The sequence below is a fragment of the Syngnathoides biaculeatus genome, chromosome 18 (genome assembly GCF_019802595.1).
Source record: "Syngnathoides biaculeatus isolate LvHL_M chromosome 18, ASM1980259v1, whole genome shotgun sequence".
NCBI lineage: Eukaryota > Metazoa > Chordata > Actinopteri > Syngnathiformes > Syngnathidae > Syngnathoides > Syngnathoides biaculeatus.
Window position 1 is genome coordinate 17,178,444 of NC_084657.1, and position 22,888 is coordinate 17,201,331.

The following is a 22,888-nucleotide window of genomic DNA, read 5'->3' on the forward strand; positions in this document are numbered from 1 at the left end:
GATTCTCACATGTACTGTATAGCTCCACCTTAAAACAAGTCTTAGTACGTACTCCAGCATATATCAAGAATTGAAATGTATTCTATCAATGAGCATTCATCGTTCATGTCAAAGTAGCTACTGTAGGACTCGCAGCGGTCGGCTCAGGTTTTTGGAATAATGCACTGCTGTAATCCTTGTAAAGACTTTTAGCACGCCAATTTGTCACACTTGTATTGATAAAACATGTGTCACAATGCGCTGTCTTTTACACTTATCACCCAGCAGGCCCAGCGAGGCTCTGCTCGGACCAGGACACAAGGATGGACGAGCTGTGGACTCTTTGCAGCGAGGCGGAAAATGGATGAGCAAGACAAAAAAGCAGGTGAGGTGGGCGAATAGATGAGTGATGCATGAGGGGGAGACTTGATTAAGGAAGTGTGCTTTAGGACAGCTGTGAAATGGACTGAAAAGGGTGAAAATAGGTGAAGGGAGATGAATGGCTGCCACCGAGCTCCAATAGATGGTTATTGATAAAGCATAAATAATCATGAAAGGCTGCTGATAGTGACAACGTGGATGATATGGTGAAGAGGAAAGCATGAGAGCAAAGATCAAATGTCCCTCCAAAGGAAGGACAACACTGATATATAAATACATGTTTTATTGTTAGGACATCTTTGTCATGATTTGTTTCACTTTCCCTTCATTTCTTTGCTCCTCTTTCGTGACATTTCTTTCTGTCACTTTCGATCAGTCCACCATAATAGTTCAGGCCAGTGTATTATGATCGTCATTATCTGTATGACTGTAACTGCCTCCCCACTGATAACAGTAATCAATTACATCTCCCTGTGCTATTAAGTACTGGAGCAGACCTTCTATATACTGTAATACTAGTGTGCTTTTTTTCTTTCTTTTTTTTTGGTCTCTTTCTTTCAAGGACCTCATTATTCTCTTTGGCTCTCATTTTTTTGGTTTCTCCAGCTTGATGAAGCCATTTATTTTTCCAGTCTGCTCCCCTATACGCCGAAGACATTTGACTGAGTATACTCTGAATACTCTATTTCAAGAAAAGTTGGGTAGAATAAACTTTTTATTTGTCTTGTGAGAACTAGAATATGCAGATTCATTCAACTTTATCAGGTAACTGATCAATTTTTGATAGCCTATGACTAATCTTGTTTAGTTTTGTTTACTATAATTTAAACAAGTATAATACATATGTTACCAACAGGGGCCTGTAGTGTTTTCATATTTGCCATCATAGAGGAGTATGCTTTGTTTATAATTGTAACATTATCTTTAGAGGAAGTATGCATGTCTGTCTGCCTGCCTGCTGGCCTACCTAGTGAGCTACCAGAAGGCTACTTCATTTTTACCTAGATTACCAACGAGCAGTTGAACCGACGAGTGGATGAGTCACCTTTACTACTCCGGGTTAATGTTCAAAACTTGAATTAAACTAATTGCTAATTGCATGTTTCTGACAGCTCGTCTTCCAATCAGCCGATTTACAGAGGATTTAAGGCCAGCCTGCTGCCGTCGCCAGGCAATAACGCTATAAAGCAGCAAAATGAAGGCCAGGCAATCTTCATACATCTGCTCGTGTTTGAGAGAATGAAAATAAGCTAGTTGTTGATGACAATAGGGTTAGCATCATCATCTTGAGCTATTATTAGTATTGGGGCAGCGTGGTGCAGAGAGTAAGTGTACACCATGCAACCAGAGGGTCGCCGGTTTGGATCCCTCCTTGAAGGTACGTCGTCATTGGACAAAACACTGACCCCACATTGCATATGAATCAGTGTAGTACATGGATGTTGCTCAGAGGGGCTGTAGCCACAGAAGGGCAACCATGCCTCTATAAGACTGCTCTAGGGTAACTGTGGCTACAAAAATACATTACCACTACTAAGGTGTGAGTGTAGAGTAAATGAGTAATGCTTGCGATTGTAAAGCATCTTTAAGTGCTTCAAAATTACACTATTGTTATTATTACTATGTTTTAAAATATAAAATACTTACCTGTAGGACCATGGGACTCGTGGCAGGGAATGCCAAGCTATGTTTTGGAAGACTCTTGTTGTTGTGTGGCATACAGCCTCACTTTGCTATAAGGGTGTGGAAGTATTCTACCATAAAATTCTATGCTAGCACAGTCACTTGCAAAATATGCAATCTATCCTCGAGGACAAAAAAAAAAGGACAAGTGAAAATAAAACAGTGAAAAAGCCTGCCTACGATGTCCCATCTAAAAACATACTACACTATGAAAGTCAAGATGAGACTGATCTCGTTGGAGACATATGCAGGGCTCCCAGTAATTACGACAACTACTTTCAGCATAATTGATTGGTTGACTTTGACTCGACTTTCACCAAATTATAGTCGACCATAAAAAACCTTCAGTCCTTTATTTCCTTGTTCGTACTTACCTAAATGTTCACCAACCCATTTTTCCTACCTTACTTCTTCTTCGCAACAGCTTCTAGCGGCCCTGATGTTAAATGGCATCCTTGTTATGGGTCTCAAATTGAGATTATTGAGATCGATAAACATTTGTGACAAATGACTGTGATATCATCCTCAACCACATATATTATGAAGAGAACAATTAAAAATACTGTTATGACTCAACGTTGTTCTACATTGATTTATTTACTAAGGGACTTCTGATAGATAAAAGGCCAGCTTTATTATGTTTAATACTTTTGTATTTTCTTCCTGCATTGCTATAAAATAATCTAAAATACATAATTTTGTCCGGAAATGAGCTGCTATTCTTATCTGTTATGATACATGACACCGATTAAGAAGAGTAAATGCCACCTCTAATTGCAATCCTTTGCTGCTTCACAAACTACCAAAGCTAAATTCCAAAAGACGCCTGATATGTAATAAACCGAGTGAGGAATTCTGGTTTGTTGAAAAATTTCAGGGTATCAGGATTCATCCACTTACCACTGGAGTTTGTTTAACCAAAAGATAATCCATTAAAATGAATCCTTTCAAGGTATTCTGTCCTTTCACCTGAACCCTGAATTATTTTTTTGAAAGTTTATTGTGAGTCACACTTAATCTGCTCTGAATCGTTTCCTTTCATCCCTGCGCAGCGCCAAAAAGATCATTTTCATTCTTGTGCCACGGAGAAGCAGCAGCTGGTGCTCACCGGACAAAGTGCAGGTATTTTCCCGCTTCTGAGCACAAATGTGAGTGTTAATCGTACAAAGAGGCCCTGTAAAGTCAGTAAGTCTGATGAGCAGAACATTTGCAAGCAACCCAACATTCCAAGCCAATCGCGGTCATCTGGACAGCGGTCATAAACCAAAGGTTTATTACATATTGGGGACTTGGAAATGCACAGTGACACCTCAGTCTTAAAGAAATATTAGAAATGATTTGATGAGGCATCAAAGTTAAAGGCTCCCATGGGGAAGCGACGTCAAAGGATGGCGCGTTAGGAGTTCAGCGGTGATGTGATGGCGTGATATGTCCATGTATAGTATCATGGCCACATGAATGCAGTTAGTTGTAATATATGTGGGTATTTTAAATTTACCGTCCTGAACAATTACATTTTTTTCAGTTTTGTGCATTTTCCTAAAGAGAGTTACATCAGTGTCATACAAACGGACAAGCCAAGACATATGTTTGTGCAATGAAATACAGGCGGCACGGTGGATTAAAGCGTTGGCCTCACAGTTCTGAGGACCGGGGTTAAATCCCTGTCCCGGCCGTGTGGAGTTTGCATGTTCTCCTCCTGCCTGCGTGGATATTCTCCGCGCACTCCGGTTTCCCTCCACATCCCAAAAACATGCAACATTACTTGGACACTCTAAATTACCCCTAGGTGTGATTGTGAGTGTGCCTGTTTGTCTCAATGTGCCCTGCGATTAGCTGGCAACGAGTTCAGGGTGCACCCTGCCTCCTGTTCGATGACAGCTGGGATAGGCTCCAATGCTCCTCCGACCCTCATGAGGATAAGCAGCTCATAAAATGGATAGAAGGATTAAGTAAAAGATGCAACAGGTGGCACTACAATGCTGAATTGTGGGGCCATTTTATTGACACTTAAGTGAAGTTAAATACTATATTTAATATCAAATATAAAGAAATATTAGTGTCCTAGAAAGGGACAAGCCCCAAAATAGAATAAACAAATTTATCATAATCTTTATTGTTATTATTATTATTGTTTCTATAACTCTGTGAAATTAGTCATAAAATTAACAGTCTAATAATTGACTCATGCCTGGCTGCCTGGCCTAAATTATTAAAAAAAAAAACAGTAAAGAAAAAAGGCGATTCAGACTGTTCTCGTATTTTCATAACGCTTCGATGAAGATGGTACTATATTTCATTGATGACGGTGGTAGTAGGAGAACTTTTCAGTGCTACTTGGTAAAGCTACTTTTAGAACTGCTTACACCAAGCAGATTTTTAATCTAAGTAAAATAAATTACCAACAGCAAAACATGCATTTCCAAAAAACAATGCCAAACACCTAGTCCATTAATGCTAACGCCCTAGGCTAGCTCTCGCTGTGTTTGAAGTTTAGTTAAGAAGCATTGCGATGCCCCTGGAGCGCCCCAAAAATGTCAAAGATGTTTCCTCTTTGTCATAAACACAACGCAGGAAAGTGTCCTCATTTCACACACTGCTTTGTGTTTGTGTCCTTAAACACGACGCCACCGGGTATCCATTGGAGCAAAGCGAATGCACGAATAATGACCTTCAATCCAGACATTATTATATTGCGACATGGTGGTGCTGCCGAGTGGATGCAAAACAGCCTCAACTGTGCAGGTCAATACTTTGGATGGATTGGACACCTGTAAAGGAATAAATGGGCAAATGGTTGTATTGAAATGGGATTTCGGTCATTTTAAAATATAGGGACACTCTTCCTGGTTAACAGATGACAACAATATCAGCCAGGAGCTTATTTTATTTTTTGGGACTATTGTTTGTACTTAACGTTTCATAGCTCCCCTTCCCAATGGCAGATCATACAGTGGGGGCAGTGATGATAACTTCATTAACTGATAACGACTGTAGGCGTAGCCCGCTTTTGAAAATGTTTTTTGGGTATGTAACCATTAATCAGGCAACAGTATTCATCAAGTATGTTTATAAGCCCATCAGTTTCAGAGCTTAACACTGACACAATACCTGTTATTGGACTTCACCTTCACGCTAGCATGGCTTTTGTCTCAGTGTATCTGTTTGACACGCATACACCCCCTCAGGCAGATGGGATATTTCTCTCCCGGCTGGAGGATCACAACGATGCCGAGCTGTGAACGCCCCAGTCCCCACCTCGTCTGGCGTGTGCACTTGCTGCACCCGGAATTAACGGCTTCACTGTGGTTCATCAACTGATGAAAACAAGTCAGTGGCAGAGCGTAGGGGCAGCGACCCAAACGGCACAAAATAAACAATAAACGAGGGAGCGGGTGTCGAGTTCCAGTCGTGTGGATCACAAGGATGTAAAAGATAATGGTAGAATGCAACCAGAGGGCAAAAGGCATGAAAAGAACAGAAAATAACAATTAGCTGGTGCTGAGTCAGATTGCCCACAGTCCCCAAATCTTCATTTTGTCGACCCAAATAAACTGCTGTCACATCGAGGTTTAGAGCAATGTTTGGTTATTTTTATACTACCCATTGCACAATGTGCCAGGCCAATAAGTTCCTCTCCAGGCCTGTTAGGTGCAACTTCATCTGCAGGATCTGGTAGAGCCCAGATGCAGGCAGATATTAACAACAAAAACTGAAACTGAAATTCAACAAAGGATACTGTGTAAAATTGGAAGAGTTCTTGCTCGGTATTTGTGTCTCACCTCTGTGCAGTTTCATTCAAATTTCTTGGATGTAAGCTACAACCCTAATTAGGAATTGGCATTACAAAATTTACCTACGGAATGAATTAACAACGGTGAGCTATTAGAGACGATCTCTGAGTCACACTCAATACTTCTTGAGTTAAAATTCTAGCTCCAGCCTTCCTGTGGGGACTTTGAACATTTTCTCCATGTTTTTGTGAGCTCTTTCTGGATGCAATACATTGTGCTGATTTGGCCCTTGTAGCCCTGCATCTGTTGTCATCGATCATTTTGGTTCATTACTAAGGTTTAGCATACTGTACATCACTGGCCCCAACATTAACAACGGTCACATAATAGTCGCCTAATGTTCAATCTTTCACAGTTATAAAAATCTTCAGTCTTGATTAGCATTAATGTATCAACACGTATTGTTGCTGAACTGCATCATACTGAGGGGTGTTTTGCTTTCTTCCAGGTCCATTTGTTTTCATTCTGTCATTCCATTCCTCCGCCCTTGTATTTCTCCTTTTTGGGCAGACTGGTAGGATGGTAGCATCAATGAAAAAGTGCTGACAGTGTGTTGAGTGTCAGCAGGCAGCCAAGGTAGCTCGCTTGAGTTATTGTGCCTTGATCATAGAGCTTTACCTAGCAGCAAACCCACCCTGTGTGGTGTCCGATCAGATCAAGCATCTCTGTCAGCCTCATAATTTACTCACTATATTATCTCCACTGTCTGCCCTTTTTTACTGCTGCCTTAACCTCCACAGCAGTCCTAGACCTTACACCTTGACTTCAGACTTTTGTTGAAGGTCTCGTGTAATTCACTTGACCCTGCACACACAGACACACACAAACACCGCACCCCCCCCCCAAAAAAAAAAAAATAACTCAACATTTTTATATACTTATTAATGTATCCGTCTTCTTTTTACTGATGGTGCAGCAACACACCAAAGATGGACAGAATTGCTCTATTTCTTTGACTCTGATATTTGTGTGTCTGCTTGCTGTGAGGCAGAGTCCATATGGTTCAATTACGATACACAATAGAAAATTTGTGTATACCAATGAAAGGCTGGTTGAAGGTCAGACCTAAAAACCCAGGGGAACTACATCTAAAAAAAAACAACCTAAAAAAACACAAGAACACGATTCTGGAATAGACACTCAGTTTTTACAACTGGAAAAAAATATCTTTGTTCTCATTGTAAAGGTTTATTACTGTACAGTGAAATGAAATTAGGAGAGCTGCATAGAATAATAATGGAAAAAATGCATCAAATAATGCCTCCTTGAAATCGACCTTTTTTCCCCCATCAGGTAAAAAAGAGCTGTACACAACTTAACTTATCTTTATTGAACAAAAAAACAATCATAGATGAAACATAAGACTGTAGAGAAAATTGAACATAAAATAAAAGTAAATAAAGCATTAAAATTTCAACACAAGAGAATAATAAAGAAACAAAGAAAGAAAGAGAAGGAAAGAAAAACTGAGAAAATAAAACAGTTGGAAGTTTTGAGTCTCTAGGGCACAGATATGAATCATTATTCAGATCAATTAATTCAGTACTGTGAATGGAATTTGCCGAATATTGCTCATGTCAAACTGTTACCTGGTCAAACCATTCGAACTATCTTGCTAACCAAAACAGCAACACATACTAAATCTCTTAAACAGTTCAACCCAGAATTGAGGATGACCTTCATTTATTTGCAAATGGACTGTCGTATTTTATCTGGCAATTAGCTTTTTTGTAGAGATGATTATGTTAATCACCTGCATATTTATATCAATGGTGATAGCCATGGAAAATATGTGTACTCGTGTAAGTCTGTTACTATTATATTATTATGTTTATTACATACAAAGTAAAAATACGTACTTTGTATTTATTTGATAAATGAAAGAGCGACATTGTGTGATCTGTTCTCATGATCTGAATATTAGCTGAAATATGGTGAAAACTGCAGAGAAGTTAAGATAGAATACCAAAACAATAGCTTACCTCAAGTAAAGAGAGGATCATTATTCATTCAAGGCTGTTGGGTATTATCAGGAGACAAGGGCGCACGCACATTTGAATCCATAATGAACGAATTCAAAACAAAGCATGCACACATCAGTGCAAGTACAAAGTAAACCTATCAGTGTGTGTGTGGTGTAGCATGAGAGACCTACATTTTGTCGTTCCATTTCATGATTTTCTGAACAGCTACTTTTTTCAGGCCATTGCTCAGTAAAGCAGTATTTATCATCAAAGCGGGTTTGGTTGTTTACACAGATTTGATCAGTTATCGTTTTGTAAACTGTGAAGTGCAGGGAACGCCATTACAAATAATGAGATGAGTGAAATAATAAGCTGCATAATTAAAATAAATTAAAATAGTGTTGCAGAAACATGAATGTTGCAGAGGACACATCAAATTAAAATGATGATTGTAACTGAGTAGCTGGAGAACAATCTCATGATGCCATCACAGCCTCAATGCTGCAATTAAACAACAAGTGAGTGTGTGACGTGCAGTACACGGATCACTTCATGTGTTTCATGGAGGTGGGGGGGGTGGACGCAGCTGGTTAGAGCGTCTGCCTCACAGTTCTGAGGTTCGGGTTTCAAATCCCGGCCTCACCTGTTTGGAATTTGCATTTTCTCCAGGTACTCCGGTTTCCTCTCACATCACCAAAACATGCAACATTAATTGGACAACTTTGGACAAATTTCCCCTAGGTGTGATTGTGAGTGCGACTTGTTGCCCGTCACTATGTGCCCTGCAATTGGTTGGCAACCAGTTCAGGGTCTGCCCTCCCCAAAGATAGCAGGGAGAGGCTCTGCCAGTCCCTCGACCCTTGTGAGGATAAGCGGCTCGGAGAAAGGATGGGTGGATGTTTCATTAAGTCAATGATTGCAGGCTCATTTTATATTCCAGTCATTCCCATTAGGCTATTTCAATTTATGAACTTACTGAGGAGTTAAAAACACAAAACCCAACAAGCGCCACTTAGACCAAAACAGAATCACATTCAGAACCTCACCTACTGGGAGACCAGCGATCATGGCATTGTTCAGTATTCCATATCCTAACAGTGCAAAACCAACTTCAATATAAAACTAAACTCAAAATAAAGGTGGTATTTCAGAAACCGACAAGTAGGGTGAGAAGTTCAGTCATCCAGGAGGGATTCAAAGTAGGGTTGCTGCTCCTCTGCATCGAGAGGAATTATATGAGGCGACATGAGCTTTGGGATGACTCCTGGTGAGCAGGTTTGAAGTTCACTGTTTGACTGCCGGACGTTTGTTGTCAGAGTTGTTCTGCAACACAGCTACTATACACTCAGATAAAGATGGTCACATCCCATTAAAGTGTGTGTGTGTATGTATGTGTGTATGTATATAGAAAAACATAGATACACGAAATGAAATATAAAAGGCTCCAAAATGTCTTGTTCTGTTAACTAAGAGACCTTGAATGAATCAATAGTTAATTGATTCGTACTTTTTTCCATCTGCCTATTATGTCTTGTTCAAAGTGGATGGTAGTTATTTGTTATACAGTGAGCTTTGTACTCAAACTCAGTCAGTAATTGGCATTTCTGTTCTATTAGAATATCACCACATCAAGTGGTCATTTGGGAAGCCAATGTGTGCACATACGAGTGAGCAGTGTGATTCCCGCTGTTGCCAAATTCCTTTTTGCGACAGCTTCAAAGTCATAAGAATGAAATGAATGGTCTCTTTCTTACTTGTTATAAATTTCAGCAAGTGAGAATATATAATTTTCCCTGATGATCATATACATCTCTTCAACAAATACACCCTAACCCTTTAAGAAATAATAATAATAATAAATACAAGACATAGTATTTCCAAGATGATTTTCTTCTCATTTGGATGGGATTATGATGTGCACATGGCAATTAATCACAGAGTTAATTGACTCTACTGTGCAGCATGCATCATTACATTTCACAATAATTGCCACAACTGGAGTTTTGGATCTCAAAACAAACAAGTTAATTTGCATGCATTAATTTTTTTATTAATGACAGATCAGGCTCTGTCGAGTGCACTGGTCATGTTGAAACGTACAGTCACAATGTTTTTAAGAGTGCGGTATCTTTGATGTCTACATTGTAGACTGATGAGTGGTCAGAGTTGAAGTTATTTTGAACCATAGAGGGGACTGTTACAGTTGTCATGTACTTTTGAGGTCTTTGCCTTGCTTTGTCCACTGCGCACAGACATGTTGGAAAAAGAAGGGGTCATACCCAAACTGTTTGTCTGAAATTTCTTGGTATGAAAAGTGTCTTTCACGGGAGCTCAGGGGCTAATTTTTTGGGGATTTACAACTTTGTGGGAACAATTTGGATATTGCCGCTTCCTGTTCAAACATCAATCCACACACAGTATCAATATTCCTAAAGAGATGCATGACATGTTTGATGAAGATGAGCTTGACTGGGCTCAACATTATAGAATAATTATTGATGAATTCAATTGGAGACAGAGATACCGCTCTTTTCGTCCAACATCCTCACAAATGCACTTCTGGAAAAATGGTCATAAATTCTTTCAGAAGGTGGACCCCTGTCATATAAAACCCTATGGATTGAGATAAAAATGTCACTTAAATATATATCTGAGTTATATACGTCTGAGTCAAGGCATGTGAATAAATACTTTTGGCAATACTGTCTATTTAAAATGTACAAACGTAATGATTATAATTAAAAAAAAACAACAACCTGCCTTTATCCTCTAATAGAAAATAATTTGTAAGGACAGAAGCTGAAACAAACGGAAAAAAATTACATGCAAACGTGTAATATAACTGATAAAAAGCTGACATTTCACACATCCATTCATGGCTGTAAATACTGTAAATGCAATGTATGAAATAATGACTGTAATGATTAATGTCAAGCCGAAATATATTTGTGCTGTAAAAGGAAGTGGGTCAAAATGTCCACCTCCATGTTTAGAACTCCTGAAGCTACTTGTCTTAGTCAGCAGCAGAAAATGGAAAACAAACAAGGTCAGTCTTCTAAAGTTAGGCATTTTAGAAGTGTTTTAAATTCCAACTCACACTGTACAAATCAAACATAACAAGAGAGGTCCTCATACTGCGCAACTCAACTGAGTCATGACTTGAGTACACAATATACACGTTTAGAATGTTGCTGTTCCAGTTAAGTCCTATGCAGTATCTATTTAAAAATGTTGCAGTCTATATTCTTGTGATGTTTTGTTTGGTAAATGGACTGCAGTTATGTTGTGCTTTCTCTACACCATCACAGTCCCCAAAGTGCTTTACAAAGCCTCACATTCACCCACTCACACACATATTCATACACCAATGAGTGACTACTACCATGCAACCAACATTTTGTAACTAAGGTGGGATAAACCAACAGCAGGTATTGTTTTTTTTTAAGTCATCCCCCCCCCCCGAAAAAAAAAGAACCCACTTATTGAATTGCTCACTCCTTTGGTAGGACCTTGAGCACTTTTCAGATAATAGCTAAAACCCATTTTTCACCCTTGTATTTTATACAGGTAGCAAAAGTGAAACTCAAAACATAGCTGTCTCAACATGAACAGCTAATTGTGATCACACTTGGGGCTAATGAGATGAAGACCATCCTTCCATCCATTTTCTGAACTGCTTATCCTGACAAGGGACACAGGAGTGCTGGATGCTCTTCCGGCTATCATCGGGCAGGAGGCAGTGTGCACCGTGAAATGGTACCAGCCAATCGCAGGGCACATAGAGACAAACAGTCGCACTCACAGTCACACCTAGGGGCAATTTAGAGTGCCCAATTAATGTTGCATGTTTACGAAATGTGGGAGGAGACCGGAGTGCCCGAGAAAACCCACGGAGGCATGGAGAGAACATGCAAACTCCACAATGGCAGGGCTGGGATTTGAACCCCAGTCCTCAGTATTGTGAGGCCAATGCTCTAACCAGTTGCTCCGCCGTAAAGAAAGCAATATAAGCCAATTTAGTAATCACCGGTTCATTAACGTTTCACCATGGATAAAGATATTGGATATGGATAAAATGTGAGAGTGAGTAAAGGCATGGCAGAAGAGGAAGAGGAACACAAGGTCGAGACATAGAGAATATACAAATTTCCGACACAATCCAGGCGACTTTCAGAGACCAAAATTTTTGTCTAATGAGAAGACAGCGAGTGCAGCCCAACCTAATGAGAGTCACTGTGGCTACCATAGCTCAAAGACTTCAAGACGTAACCATATTTCTTTTCTTCATTGTTTAAAGTATGACTGATTGTGAGTGCGACTGTTGTCTGTTTCCATGTGCCCTGCAATTGGCTGGCAACCAGTTCAGGGTGTACCTTGCCTCCTGCCCAATGACAGCTGGGTTAGGCTCCAGCACTCCAGCGACCCTTGTGAGGATAAGTGGCTGAGCAAATGGATAGATGGATGGATGGATGGAAGTGATAAGGGATTTTTGTTTTGTTTTGCAAAAGTTGTGTAGTGACTGTTCTGTGGTATTTCTCATTTTGTTTGACTCAGAGTCCATTTTGAGGCAATCGCTTTGCATAATATGTCTGTGGTTTTCTGAATGCAGTCTGAAAATGGGGTTTTGTCTTTACAGTTTAGAAAAATGGTGTAAAGAAATAGTTTTAGCAAATCAAATGTTGTTTAAATGAAACTTCACATTTTGGCCTGAAATGGAGTACACTGATTTCACATTGCCGTCAGAAGCGGAAAAATCTAATTGTGCCTTTTTTTGGTTGGGTTCCCTAATATGATGACTGGGTTAGGGTCAATTTGCTGCCAAATTGGATCTTTCACTACACTCACTCCTGTAGCCTGTAAGAGGAACTCAATTAATTATGCAAAATTATATAAAGTGCTGATCTTTGGAAATGGTCTGTCAGCATGTAAAACAAATGTAAAACAACAGTTCCTGTGTTTGTTTGTGTGTGTTTCACCTCAAGCACTAATAAATTCTCACTTCCCGACTTTAAGTTTTCCTTTCCACCTTTCTAAATGTCAGTGCTGCCAGATCAGTCTGCCGTCGTTCCACCACTGAACACTCAGACGGAATTGAGGGGAGCCAAGAGGAACCGGAACAATTTGGCTTGATAGCACACCCTCAGCTCAACATTGCTAAGCGACCACCATGAACTCAATTTTGTGAGCCTTCCCTTACCTAGAGGCTTGAAAGTCCGTGTGTGTGTGTGTGGGTGCGCGTGCGTGTGCTTGTGCTTGTGTATGTATGCGTGCATGTGTGTGTGTGTGTATGTGCGTGCAAAACTGACCCTTCTCCTGAATCATTCCCAAATCTGTCCTAGAGTTGCTCTGCTGAGGTTCAGTAAGCTCTTTTAGTGTACATACTGTATGTGTGTGTACGTATTGATGTGTCGTGTGTGTGTGGATGTAAGTGTGGTTAGACATGTTTGTGTGCATATGAGTGTGCACATGGTCATATCGTTCCGCATGACTGAGAGGTCTCTGGCCCAACTCGGTAGCTCAGCTGTGGGCAGTCGCATTCATATTAGGAATAAATTACAAATGATGGTGCTTGTCATTCTGCTCCTGGCGGGTGTGTGATTTTGGTATGAAAGCATATATATATATATATATATATATATATATATACATATATATATATATATATATACATGGGTTTTCTCCGGCCATTCAATGGGGACTCCAAATTGCCCCTAGGTGTGATTGCGAGTATGACTGATGTCTATCTCTATGTCCCCTGCGATTGGCTGGCACCTCGGTGTAGCCCACCTGCTGCCCGATGATAGCTGGGATTGGGTGCAGCACCCTTGTGAGAATAAGCAGTTCAGAAAATGGATAGATGGATATGCTTTCCCGTTTTTAGTTTTTGCTCTATCCATTTACTCCATCCACTTCTGCTCATTTGTTTTCAAATTAGGATGCTGTGATCATTTCATTTATTTCTGTGTGGAAACAGAATTTAAAATGTTTTAGCTTGTGATTGTGGTCACAGAACATATTAAACTCAAATTTAAAAAGCACCACTGTACTTTCTACCTGAGTTTTTTCATCCTTATCCCCCATACATTTTGTTTCATAAATAAATGCATTTTTGAGCTTCCACTCAACTCTTGCCTTCCTTGCCGAGTTCCCTTGTTTTTGCCTTTATTCACACATTACCACAGAAAATGTGTTTCATTTATTAATGGTTACTGTATGTTAATAGTGTTGAAACTAATGTGTTCTTAAAATTTCCTTAGCCAATACAATAAATATTAATTTTGACTTCTGCTTTTTATTCATACAAATCATTTTATGACTACCTCCCTCCATGATCTGGACCCGTGTGCATTTTTACATGTATACAGAGTAAATTGTCTTCTCTCTTGCACTATAGATAATGCATCAAAAACCCATTTCTATTCATTTGATTTCATATACAATAAATACCAAACTGCTTATCATACAGCATTCAAAATTTGCTCTTTCAGTCTTGGGGTTTTTTTTTTTCTCTCTCCCCGCCCTCACATCACAGTGTGCTAGGCAAATTAAAGCACTGCCAGCCCTCTATTTAGCACTTGATCTTAACTTTACTCCCACTGCTTTTCCATCACTGGCACCGCTTAACTGAATATGGCAATCTAAGGCGGAAATGTTGCTTAAATGGACTGGCTAATAATTTATTCCAGGCTGCCAGGAAACAGTTGGCACATTCAGTTCTAGTGAGATCCCTTCAGACCAGTGCTGGATATATGATGTAGTCCAGACAGACAGACACAGGAAGAAGGGAAAATTAGATTTAAAATGTACTGCTATCTAATGGTCGCATCAAGCTGTCCTATGTTTATTATTCTGCAAAAATAAATGATAGGAGAATCTTCCTTTAAGGGAGAGGAACAAAAGATGCTGCAAGGTCCCCCCAGCTGTAGAAGTTCTGTATTAAGACCCCCCAAATAGTTTATCAGCACAAAAGTCATTATATCGATCAAAAAAGATGCACCAAGTGTTTATATGCCTGTAATTGCAGTGAGCTGGGTTAGGTTGGGTTATGTATCGTAAATGTGCTTCTGATGCATTTGTTATTGTCTGCGTTTGCTGTGGAACATGCGCTACGCTGAATAACCAGTCGTGCATAATGTGACATTTCACTAGCAAGAAAACATGGAGAAAGTGGAGTTCTGACCTTTTACTTTTCAAATGTATGGTTTTAAATTGCTACTTCTACCCAGACCCATGTATCTATTATATTGTTATTTCGAATTCAATTCAATTATTTTGCATTCATGTTTAAATGCAACAGTGAGCTGAATTATGCTTTTAATTAGCCCAGTTGACTTTATGGAGCTCAAGTTTAACGAATTGGGTTGTACTTGCAAATCAATGAAGAACTTGTTTCATCCTCTGATTATAACTGTGCAGCCTCTTGTTTTAAAACGCATACTCAGTTTAAGTTGGCAGTAGCACTAGTGTGAGATTTTTGGCTCTATTTATGCATGAGGAAACAGAGATATGGCCATCTTTTTCATGCAGTCTGTGCTTCAGCCCGTTGCCATGCAAAGTGGTGTCAGAGCTGACCTTGTAGAGTTTACTGAGCGTCATCATTGTGAGACTAGGAGAACACTTTAGAAAGTTGCTGTTATTTTGTTGGAGAGTTGTACTTTCTGCTGTCAGAAACAATTTCCATGGTATTCTCATTCCCATGCAACAGACACCCCCTCGCTCCACTCGGAAAGTCGCTCTATATAACACATTTGATTTGCTGAGTCACGTCACATGGGAGTAGTTCCAAGCCTTTGATTGGTTTGATTAGTGTGCATATTTAGTATGGATTTGCTGCAGTAACAAAAAATGTGAAAGATCTCCCATCTAAAATTAAAAAAAAAAAAACAACCAGAAAACACAAAACGTGGAAAGTATTTCTTTAACACAATCTAATAACAGGTCGGAGTCCATAATCCCTGACATTGTATAACTAGTACATATTGATAATACATGGTGCATAGTACACTGATTTTCCCCAACTTTTTCAGATCAGTAGGAAGTCTGGTCTACATTATATCTTTGCTACATTGTGTCTTTATGCATCGAGAGAAAGCCTATGACAGAGTACCAACAGAGGAACTGTGGTACTGCATCCACATGTCTGGTGTGGCGGAGAAATATGTTAGAATAGTACAGGACATGTATGAGGGCAGCAGAACAGTGGAGAGGTGTGCCCTAGGCGTAACAGAAGAATTTATGGTGAAGGTGGGATTGCATCAGGGATCAGCTCTGAGCCCCTTCCTATTCGCTGTGGTAATGGAAAGGCTGACAGATGAGGTGGCACTGGAATCCCCTTGGACCATGATGTTTGCAGATAATATTGTGATATGCAGTGAAAGCAGGGAGCAGGTGGAGGAACAATTAGAAAGATGGAGTCACGCACTGGAAAGGAGAGGAATGAAGATTAGCCGAAGTAAAACAGAATATATGTCCGTGAATGTGAGGGGCGGTGGGGGAAGAGTGAGACTACAAGGAGAAGAGATAGCGAAGGTGGACGACTTCAAATACTTGGGGTCAACAATCTAGAGCAATGGTGAGTGTGGTAAGGAAGTGAAGAAACGGGTCCAAGTGGGTTGGAGCAGCTGGCGGAAGATGTCTGGTGTGTTATGTGACACAAGACTTTTTGCTCGGAAGAAGGGAAGAAAGTTTATAAAACAATGGTGACGCCGGCCATGATGTATGGATTAGAGACCGGTGGCACTGAAGACACAACAGGAAGCAGAACTGGAGGTGGCAGAAATGAAGATGTTGGGATTCTCGCTTGGAGTGAGCAGGTTGGATAGGATTAGAAATGAGCTCATTAGAGGGACAGCCAAAGTTGGATGTTTTGGAGACAAGGTTCAAGAGTGCAGATTTCAATGGTTTGGACATGTCCAGAGGCGAGAGAGTAAGTACATTGGTAGAAGAGTGCTGAGGATGGAGCAGCCAGGCAAACAAGCGAGAGGAAGACCAAAGAAAAGGTTGATGGATGTTGTGAGGGAAGACATGAGGACAGTGGGTGTTAGAGAGTAAGATGCATGAGATAGGCTGAGATGGAAAAAAGATGACATGCTGTGGCGACCCCTAATGGGACATGCAAAAAGGAAAAGAAGAAGAAGGAGAAGGAAGTCTGGTCTATAGCATAAGACTGCACGCACACTAGAGTATGCTGGTGACATGTCTTACACCTCTGAAAGGTTGAGGAATATTGCTATTCACTTTAACAAGAGGCCATTTCCTACAGTCTTTGCCTTCATAGTTTTAGCCATTAAAACAACTCTGATAGCCTGAGAAAATCGTTCAAACTGCCACACTGTTTTGGATTTGTTAGTGTTTGGCGGATAGCCTCTCCTTGTAGTGCAGCAGCCCGGCAGGCTGCTGCTCTCTTTGGCTCTTAACGTTTGCCAAAATTGGAGGGAAAGGTCATTTATACTACAGACACACACATTGGGAGGGTGCATACGTGCAGGTGTCTGCATGAGAAGTCCCCCTGTGTCATAACTGGAGCTAGAAATGCATTTTTGGCTGTTGGGGTTGTGATGCCTCTTCAGCCAACTGGCACATTGCTTCCTTAACCTTTTTCTGCAGTGAAAAAAAAAACAACACAAAAAAACATACCCATGTTGTCAGTAATTTTCTGTGTGGAATAAATCGAGCTCTCTTTCCTGCCTTGGCCCTGAAAGAGATGGTCAAACTGGATGCGTGTTGCTACACATGCATGCCTGGACTTAACTAACACCTGCGCAATAGGGTGCACCACTCATGCACTCGCTTTCATGCGTTTCAACACTTCCAGATGACAGTTAGACTCATCGGCAATGCAGACGGTACTTCTTTGTTGGGAGCACTTTGCCAAACGGAAAGCAGAAGAGCAACACACACAAAAAATATCACACCGCACTCACTAGCCTGCAAAATCTTGGCAACAAAAGGATATTTGCCCAGATGTCACTTTGCAAACTTCTTAGCTTCGTATCATCACCAGATGTCATCAATTCAAAGTGTGAAGGAACTGTATTACCGACATAGAATGCAAAAATACTTCTTTTCTTTTTATTTCCACTCCACTACAGGCTGGATCACCATATCAAACATTGTACAATTGAACATAGCTGGTAATTTTTTAGGGTAAATCCCAACATTTCGTAGGTGAAGATAGATTTGACTGTCTTTTCCATGCAGATACAGCTTGTGATGTCATGCCCAGGGTCAAGAAGATAGCATAATATACAGTATTTTTTTAAAAATGGATTTAAAAAAAAATATATATTTTTTTTCCATAGTTATAAGAAACCCCACCCATTTATATTCAATTAATTTCTTCTCTCGAAAAAATTCTGTACAGTGACACTAAATTAACAACAACAAACAAATATCAAATATGGGGGGTGGCTAATTGTACAACCCCCAGCAACTGGAAAGAGCACCAGTGGTTCCTGGGCTTTAGCAATTTTTACCTGTCCTTTCTTCAGTGACCATAGTAAGTTAGTGCTTCGCTAATTCATCTTAACCATCCACGGAGTCCCCTTTCTGTTGGACCCGGAAGCATTATGGGAGTGTAATTTTGGTGCAGAATCTTCTTCTCGGTTCATGTTTTGTTTGTTTGTTTTTTAATTTTGTGGATGGAACTTTTTCTCCGTGGTCACTGTTGGTGTAGTGGTACACACACATGACTTTGGTGCAGGCAGCATGGAATCAATTCCCGCTCAGCGACGGTGTCGATATGTTCCCTTTTACCCACTGTTAGCTGGGATAGGCTCCGGAACACAAACAGTCCTTGTGAGGATAAGCGGCTTGTATAGTGGGCAATCGAAGTTTGCACCAAATACTATATAGAAGAATATTCTCCACAATGGATTAAATGTACAGTGCTGTACTCTGTAGAAATAATGTATGTTCTTTGCAGTAGATAGGAGAATTTACAAAAAATATATATGTATATGGTTTCAAAGTGGCAGTTTTGTTTATCTCCCAATTTCTTTTTTGCACGTCTCAGAAGTATTAATATGCATCCTCTAAGTGAATACATGCAAACATGCAAGAGAAAAATGTTGAGTGTAAAAGGTGGAATGGTTCATGTGGTGACTTACCTTGTTCCATCCCAGCCCGGCTTGTTCTCATCTTGGTAATGTGTCAGCCCACATTAGGTGCGCCAGTGAGCAATGGTCTCAGCCACGAGCAGGTGGTGGTTACTTGAACCTGTGGGAGGAGGATCTCCCTACGTGCATGTGTGTGTGTGTGCGTGAGAGAGATTGTAATGGGGGGAGAGGGGTGTGTCTATTTGCCATCTGGAGTGCCAGAATCATCCCAGGTGAGATGGAAACCTCAATTTGGTGTTTCTATCACTCCACACGTTGGCTTCTATCCTGAAACTAAACATTTTTTGGAGATGAACTTCAGGTCTCTTTGCCATGCCCCTGGTGAGGATACACACCAATTCGGAGGGTGTGAAATGAGGCATGACAATGTGCGCTACAGCCCACTCAAATAAAGCCAAGTTACCAGAAATCAGAGAGATCAGTAGCTACAATTTCTTCACATAACAGAAAAAAAAAACATTTGTCTCCCTGTGCAGCTGAAAAAGTCCAGGCCCCCCACAATGCATTTTTACCCAGATGAGCAAAGGAATACTTCATACAAAACAAGGAAGAACCTAATTTAAGTGTGTATTTGAGTAGATTGAGGGGTATTCAATAAAGAAAGTGCCCATGTTCATGATACAACTTGCCTTCTGCAGAGGGAATTGAACGAATTGCAGCTTTGCAGGAACTGAGTAAAAATCCAATGGAAACGTTTTTTTCATTACTCCAGGACAAAAAAATCCCCCTAACTTTAGCAAGACCAAGAGTGTTAAAAAAATTGCTCACATGAAAAGCCATTCAGAGGCTGTGAAGTGAATTCCAAAGTAGTTGCTGACTGTAAAATCACCACTCAAATGCACATTTAAGTTAATCAGAAGTCTGAAGAAAAAAAATCTCTTGAAAAGGCACAATAACATCAATGGCAAATTGAGCAGAGTTGCAGTTTGCTTTCGCATTAAAGGCCAAAATACATTCAAAAAATATGATGATAATAATTATAATAATAAACTTTTTTTTTAAAGCTGTTAAGTGGAGTTCAAAGCAATAGTAACAGTCCATTTCAAGTCAATACAAGGCCACCTTCCATACACCAACATTTATTTATTTATACCAGTGATTAAGTGGACATGATATAAAACCATAACAATGATGACTTGCTTTGTCAAGTAGCTATAATTATGTGATTGAAAAGAAGCTGCTATGTTGTCAGCATATGTACTGTACAGTCTATGGGGCACATCAAAAGAGCACAGCTAATTTTATAAATAATACATAAGGTTCTATTAGAGGCCTTCTCCGAGTCAGGCTAATGATGCAATTAAAGGGAGAGGCTTCATACAGTATGTATGGGGAGTGGAAATAAACATTGCAAATATTAAATATATCTTTTCGCTAACACTAATCTCACTCCTCTTTCACTTCCCCTGCTGTGCAGCCTTCACTTAAGTTTTAAGAGTGTTTTTATAAAGGGAAATTGACTGCTCCACAAATCATGATGCCTCGACAACCATACATTGTCCTTTCGAATAAAAGCCCAAACCAACCCCTCCACCCCCAACAATTGACCTTGCTGTGAAATATTTTAAGACAGTTTGCTTGCCACCCAAACGTATGAGTTAGTCTATTTTGAATTCCCTTCTTGTTCTACTTGCATGGTGCAAAAACTCATCTCAACCATCTGGCTCTTGGTTAACAGCCAAAAGAAAAAGCCATAAGTTCCTGTGTAGGTTTTAGCTGCATGTGTTGGTTTTGTTTCTGCCCCAGTGAAAACTATAATGAAATAAATATTTTCAATACTAATATGCTCTAAAGTCATCTCTTTGCTCCTTCCTCTATGTCCTATAATAGGAGTTATCGTGTTAATGGGAAGTCCCCATTTACATTCACATGACACAAAGGCGACCTTCATTCCAATTCAAGCAGAACAGTTGTGATGTCTCTGAACCACCTGAAACGTTTCCTACCAGCTAACTCCGACAACAGCTAACAACATAAACGCGGAGCTACGATTAAATATAGCATGAACGAGAAATGCCGATGATAATAAAGTGTTGGTATAGACTGTTTCCGACTGACGTCACACACCTTCAGGTTTAGAACGCGGTGGCCATTTTGGGTTGGTGAATTTGCGTAAACAAACCATAACTAAACAGGAATAATTTCAGAAAGGCATATAAATGGGGGCGCACTGCTATGTTATCGGTTGCTCAAACGAAAGCGGGCGTTGTAAAGGGTTTTTCTTTCGAGTGTCAACTGTGATCAAGGACCAGTGCGAGAAATCGGAGCAGTCAGCAACCAAACGGTGACAACTGTGGCTGTCTCGTAATACATAGCCGATCTTGCAGTCAAATCATTCCCTTATGTCAAAGTTTGCTCGGAGCATTTTGTTCTTGGTATATATTGGATACCTTTTAGAATTTCACACCTTCTTAGCAATAACTCAGTTCTGTGAAGGAGAAGTATTCTTTCGGGCCATGGGCCAACATAACACTCGTGTGTGAACGCAATGCGTGTCTCCAAAATCTGTAATTTCTGTTTTATTATAATAAGTTTGCAAAAGTTACTGCACCGCTAGCTGTTTCGTGAGTTGAGTTAAAAATGTAGCCGTGGAAGTGGAGAAAGAGGTGCAAGCTCCACTTGGGACTCGTCCCGGTCGAACCTCTCTTTCTCTCCCTCCTGATAACAAAAACGAAAATAATAATCTACACTTCTGTTGTTGGTATAATCAACATAATTTAACACAACTGACAGCTGACTGTAATCACGCGGTACATATTTAAATTGCATTGTGCGCCACACTATCCTTAGCAGTGTCCTTACAATGGATACCGCCGCATGACAAACGCAGCCATTGAGGAATTGGTTGTAGATTTCCAGACCTTTGTCATTCTTTAGTTGGTCCATGGTATAAGCGCTTGTGGAGAAGAGGAGATAGTTGACGATGTCTGGATAGGATACCGACGCCCACAGTTTGAAATTCTTGCTCCATTCGTGTTTCTCCAAGGCATATGGGTCGACAGTGTCGATCAAAGCACACTTCTTGTCGTAACGGTTTTTCGAAACAGCATCTAATGAGCCCCGCGAGCCATCATGCGTCACTTTTAACAGTCGTACGAACATTTGTGTAGCTCCGGTCTGTATGCGAAAGCGATAGTGAACGTCGTGTCAGTAGAGTGAACCCATTCAACATGGCCAGGTGCCCCGGATGTCGTCACGTGGTCGAAAACGGTCTATTGAGTGGTATGAAACGAATATATGTATATGTTCCACACAGAGATGAGTGGGATTCGGTGGAACAAACATATTTTTCAGGCATATATTTAGTTGTTAAAACTTTACATTTCAAATACTGTGTAGTCATGCAATTGTTTTTTTTTTTTTTTTTGGTGTGATGTATACTGTACTTTTGTTTTGTTTGTTTCCTTTCCATCCCGCATGTCTCCAGCTCTGGCCCCCTCCCTTACTGCACTGTTGTTCCTCTTCCGGATTGGCTCAAGGTTCGCGTCAGTCACGGGCGTGTGGGCGGGACTTGGTCGCCTAAATCTTGCTCTAAGTGAGCTGGGCGCCGAGGCACCACATCTTCAGTTTACCGAAGGACGGCAGTCGTCGGTCGCAAAAGGCTCAGTGTGTCCACAACTGAATCTCACTGCTGAAAGACAGCTTGTGTGAACAAACCAGAACAACAGCAAAACACCTTTGTTTTTTTTTTTTTCTCTCTCTCTGTGTGTGTGTGTGAGTGTCCATTTGAAACCTGACTCGACTTCACCTTTCAACATACGGACTCGGTCAAAAGTGTACCTGGAACGGAGCAGGTCCGGTTTGGGGAGCTAAGAGGCGGACAAACTAGCGGCGTGCGCGGGGAGAAAGACAACACAAAGACAGGATGAATCTCAACAGGCATGCCGTCTTCACTCTCTGCACTGTATATGGCATTCTTCTTAAAGGTAAGCTTCCTCTTTTTCGTTTTCCTTTTTTTTTTTTCAAGAGG

At 40.4% G+C, this 22,888-nt stretch overlaps 1 protein-coding gene across 2 annotated transcripts in view; it reads left to right on the forward strand.

Moving 5' to 3' along the window:
* LOC133491734 (cell adhesion molecule 2-like) overlaps positions 1–22,888 on the forward strand; it is a 286,042-nt gene that overhangs the window by 41,450 nt on the left and 221,704 nt on the right. For both annotated transcript variants that reach the window (XM_061803280.1, XM_061803281.1), the window contains exons 3-5: positions 268–364; positions 3,096–3,165; positions 22,346–22,844. In XM_061803280.1, coding sequence (XP_061659264.1) covers positions 22,784–22,844 — 61 coding nt within the window. In that variant the 5' untranslated portion in view covers positions 268–364; positions 3,096–3,165; positions 22,346–22,783. The remainder of the gene's footprint in view (positions 1–267; positions 365–3,095; positions 3,166–22,345; positions 22,845–22,888) is intronic.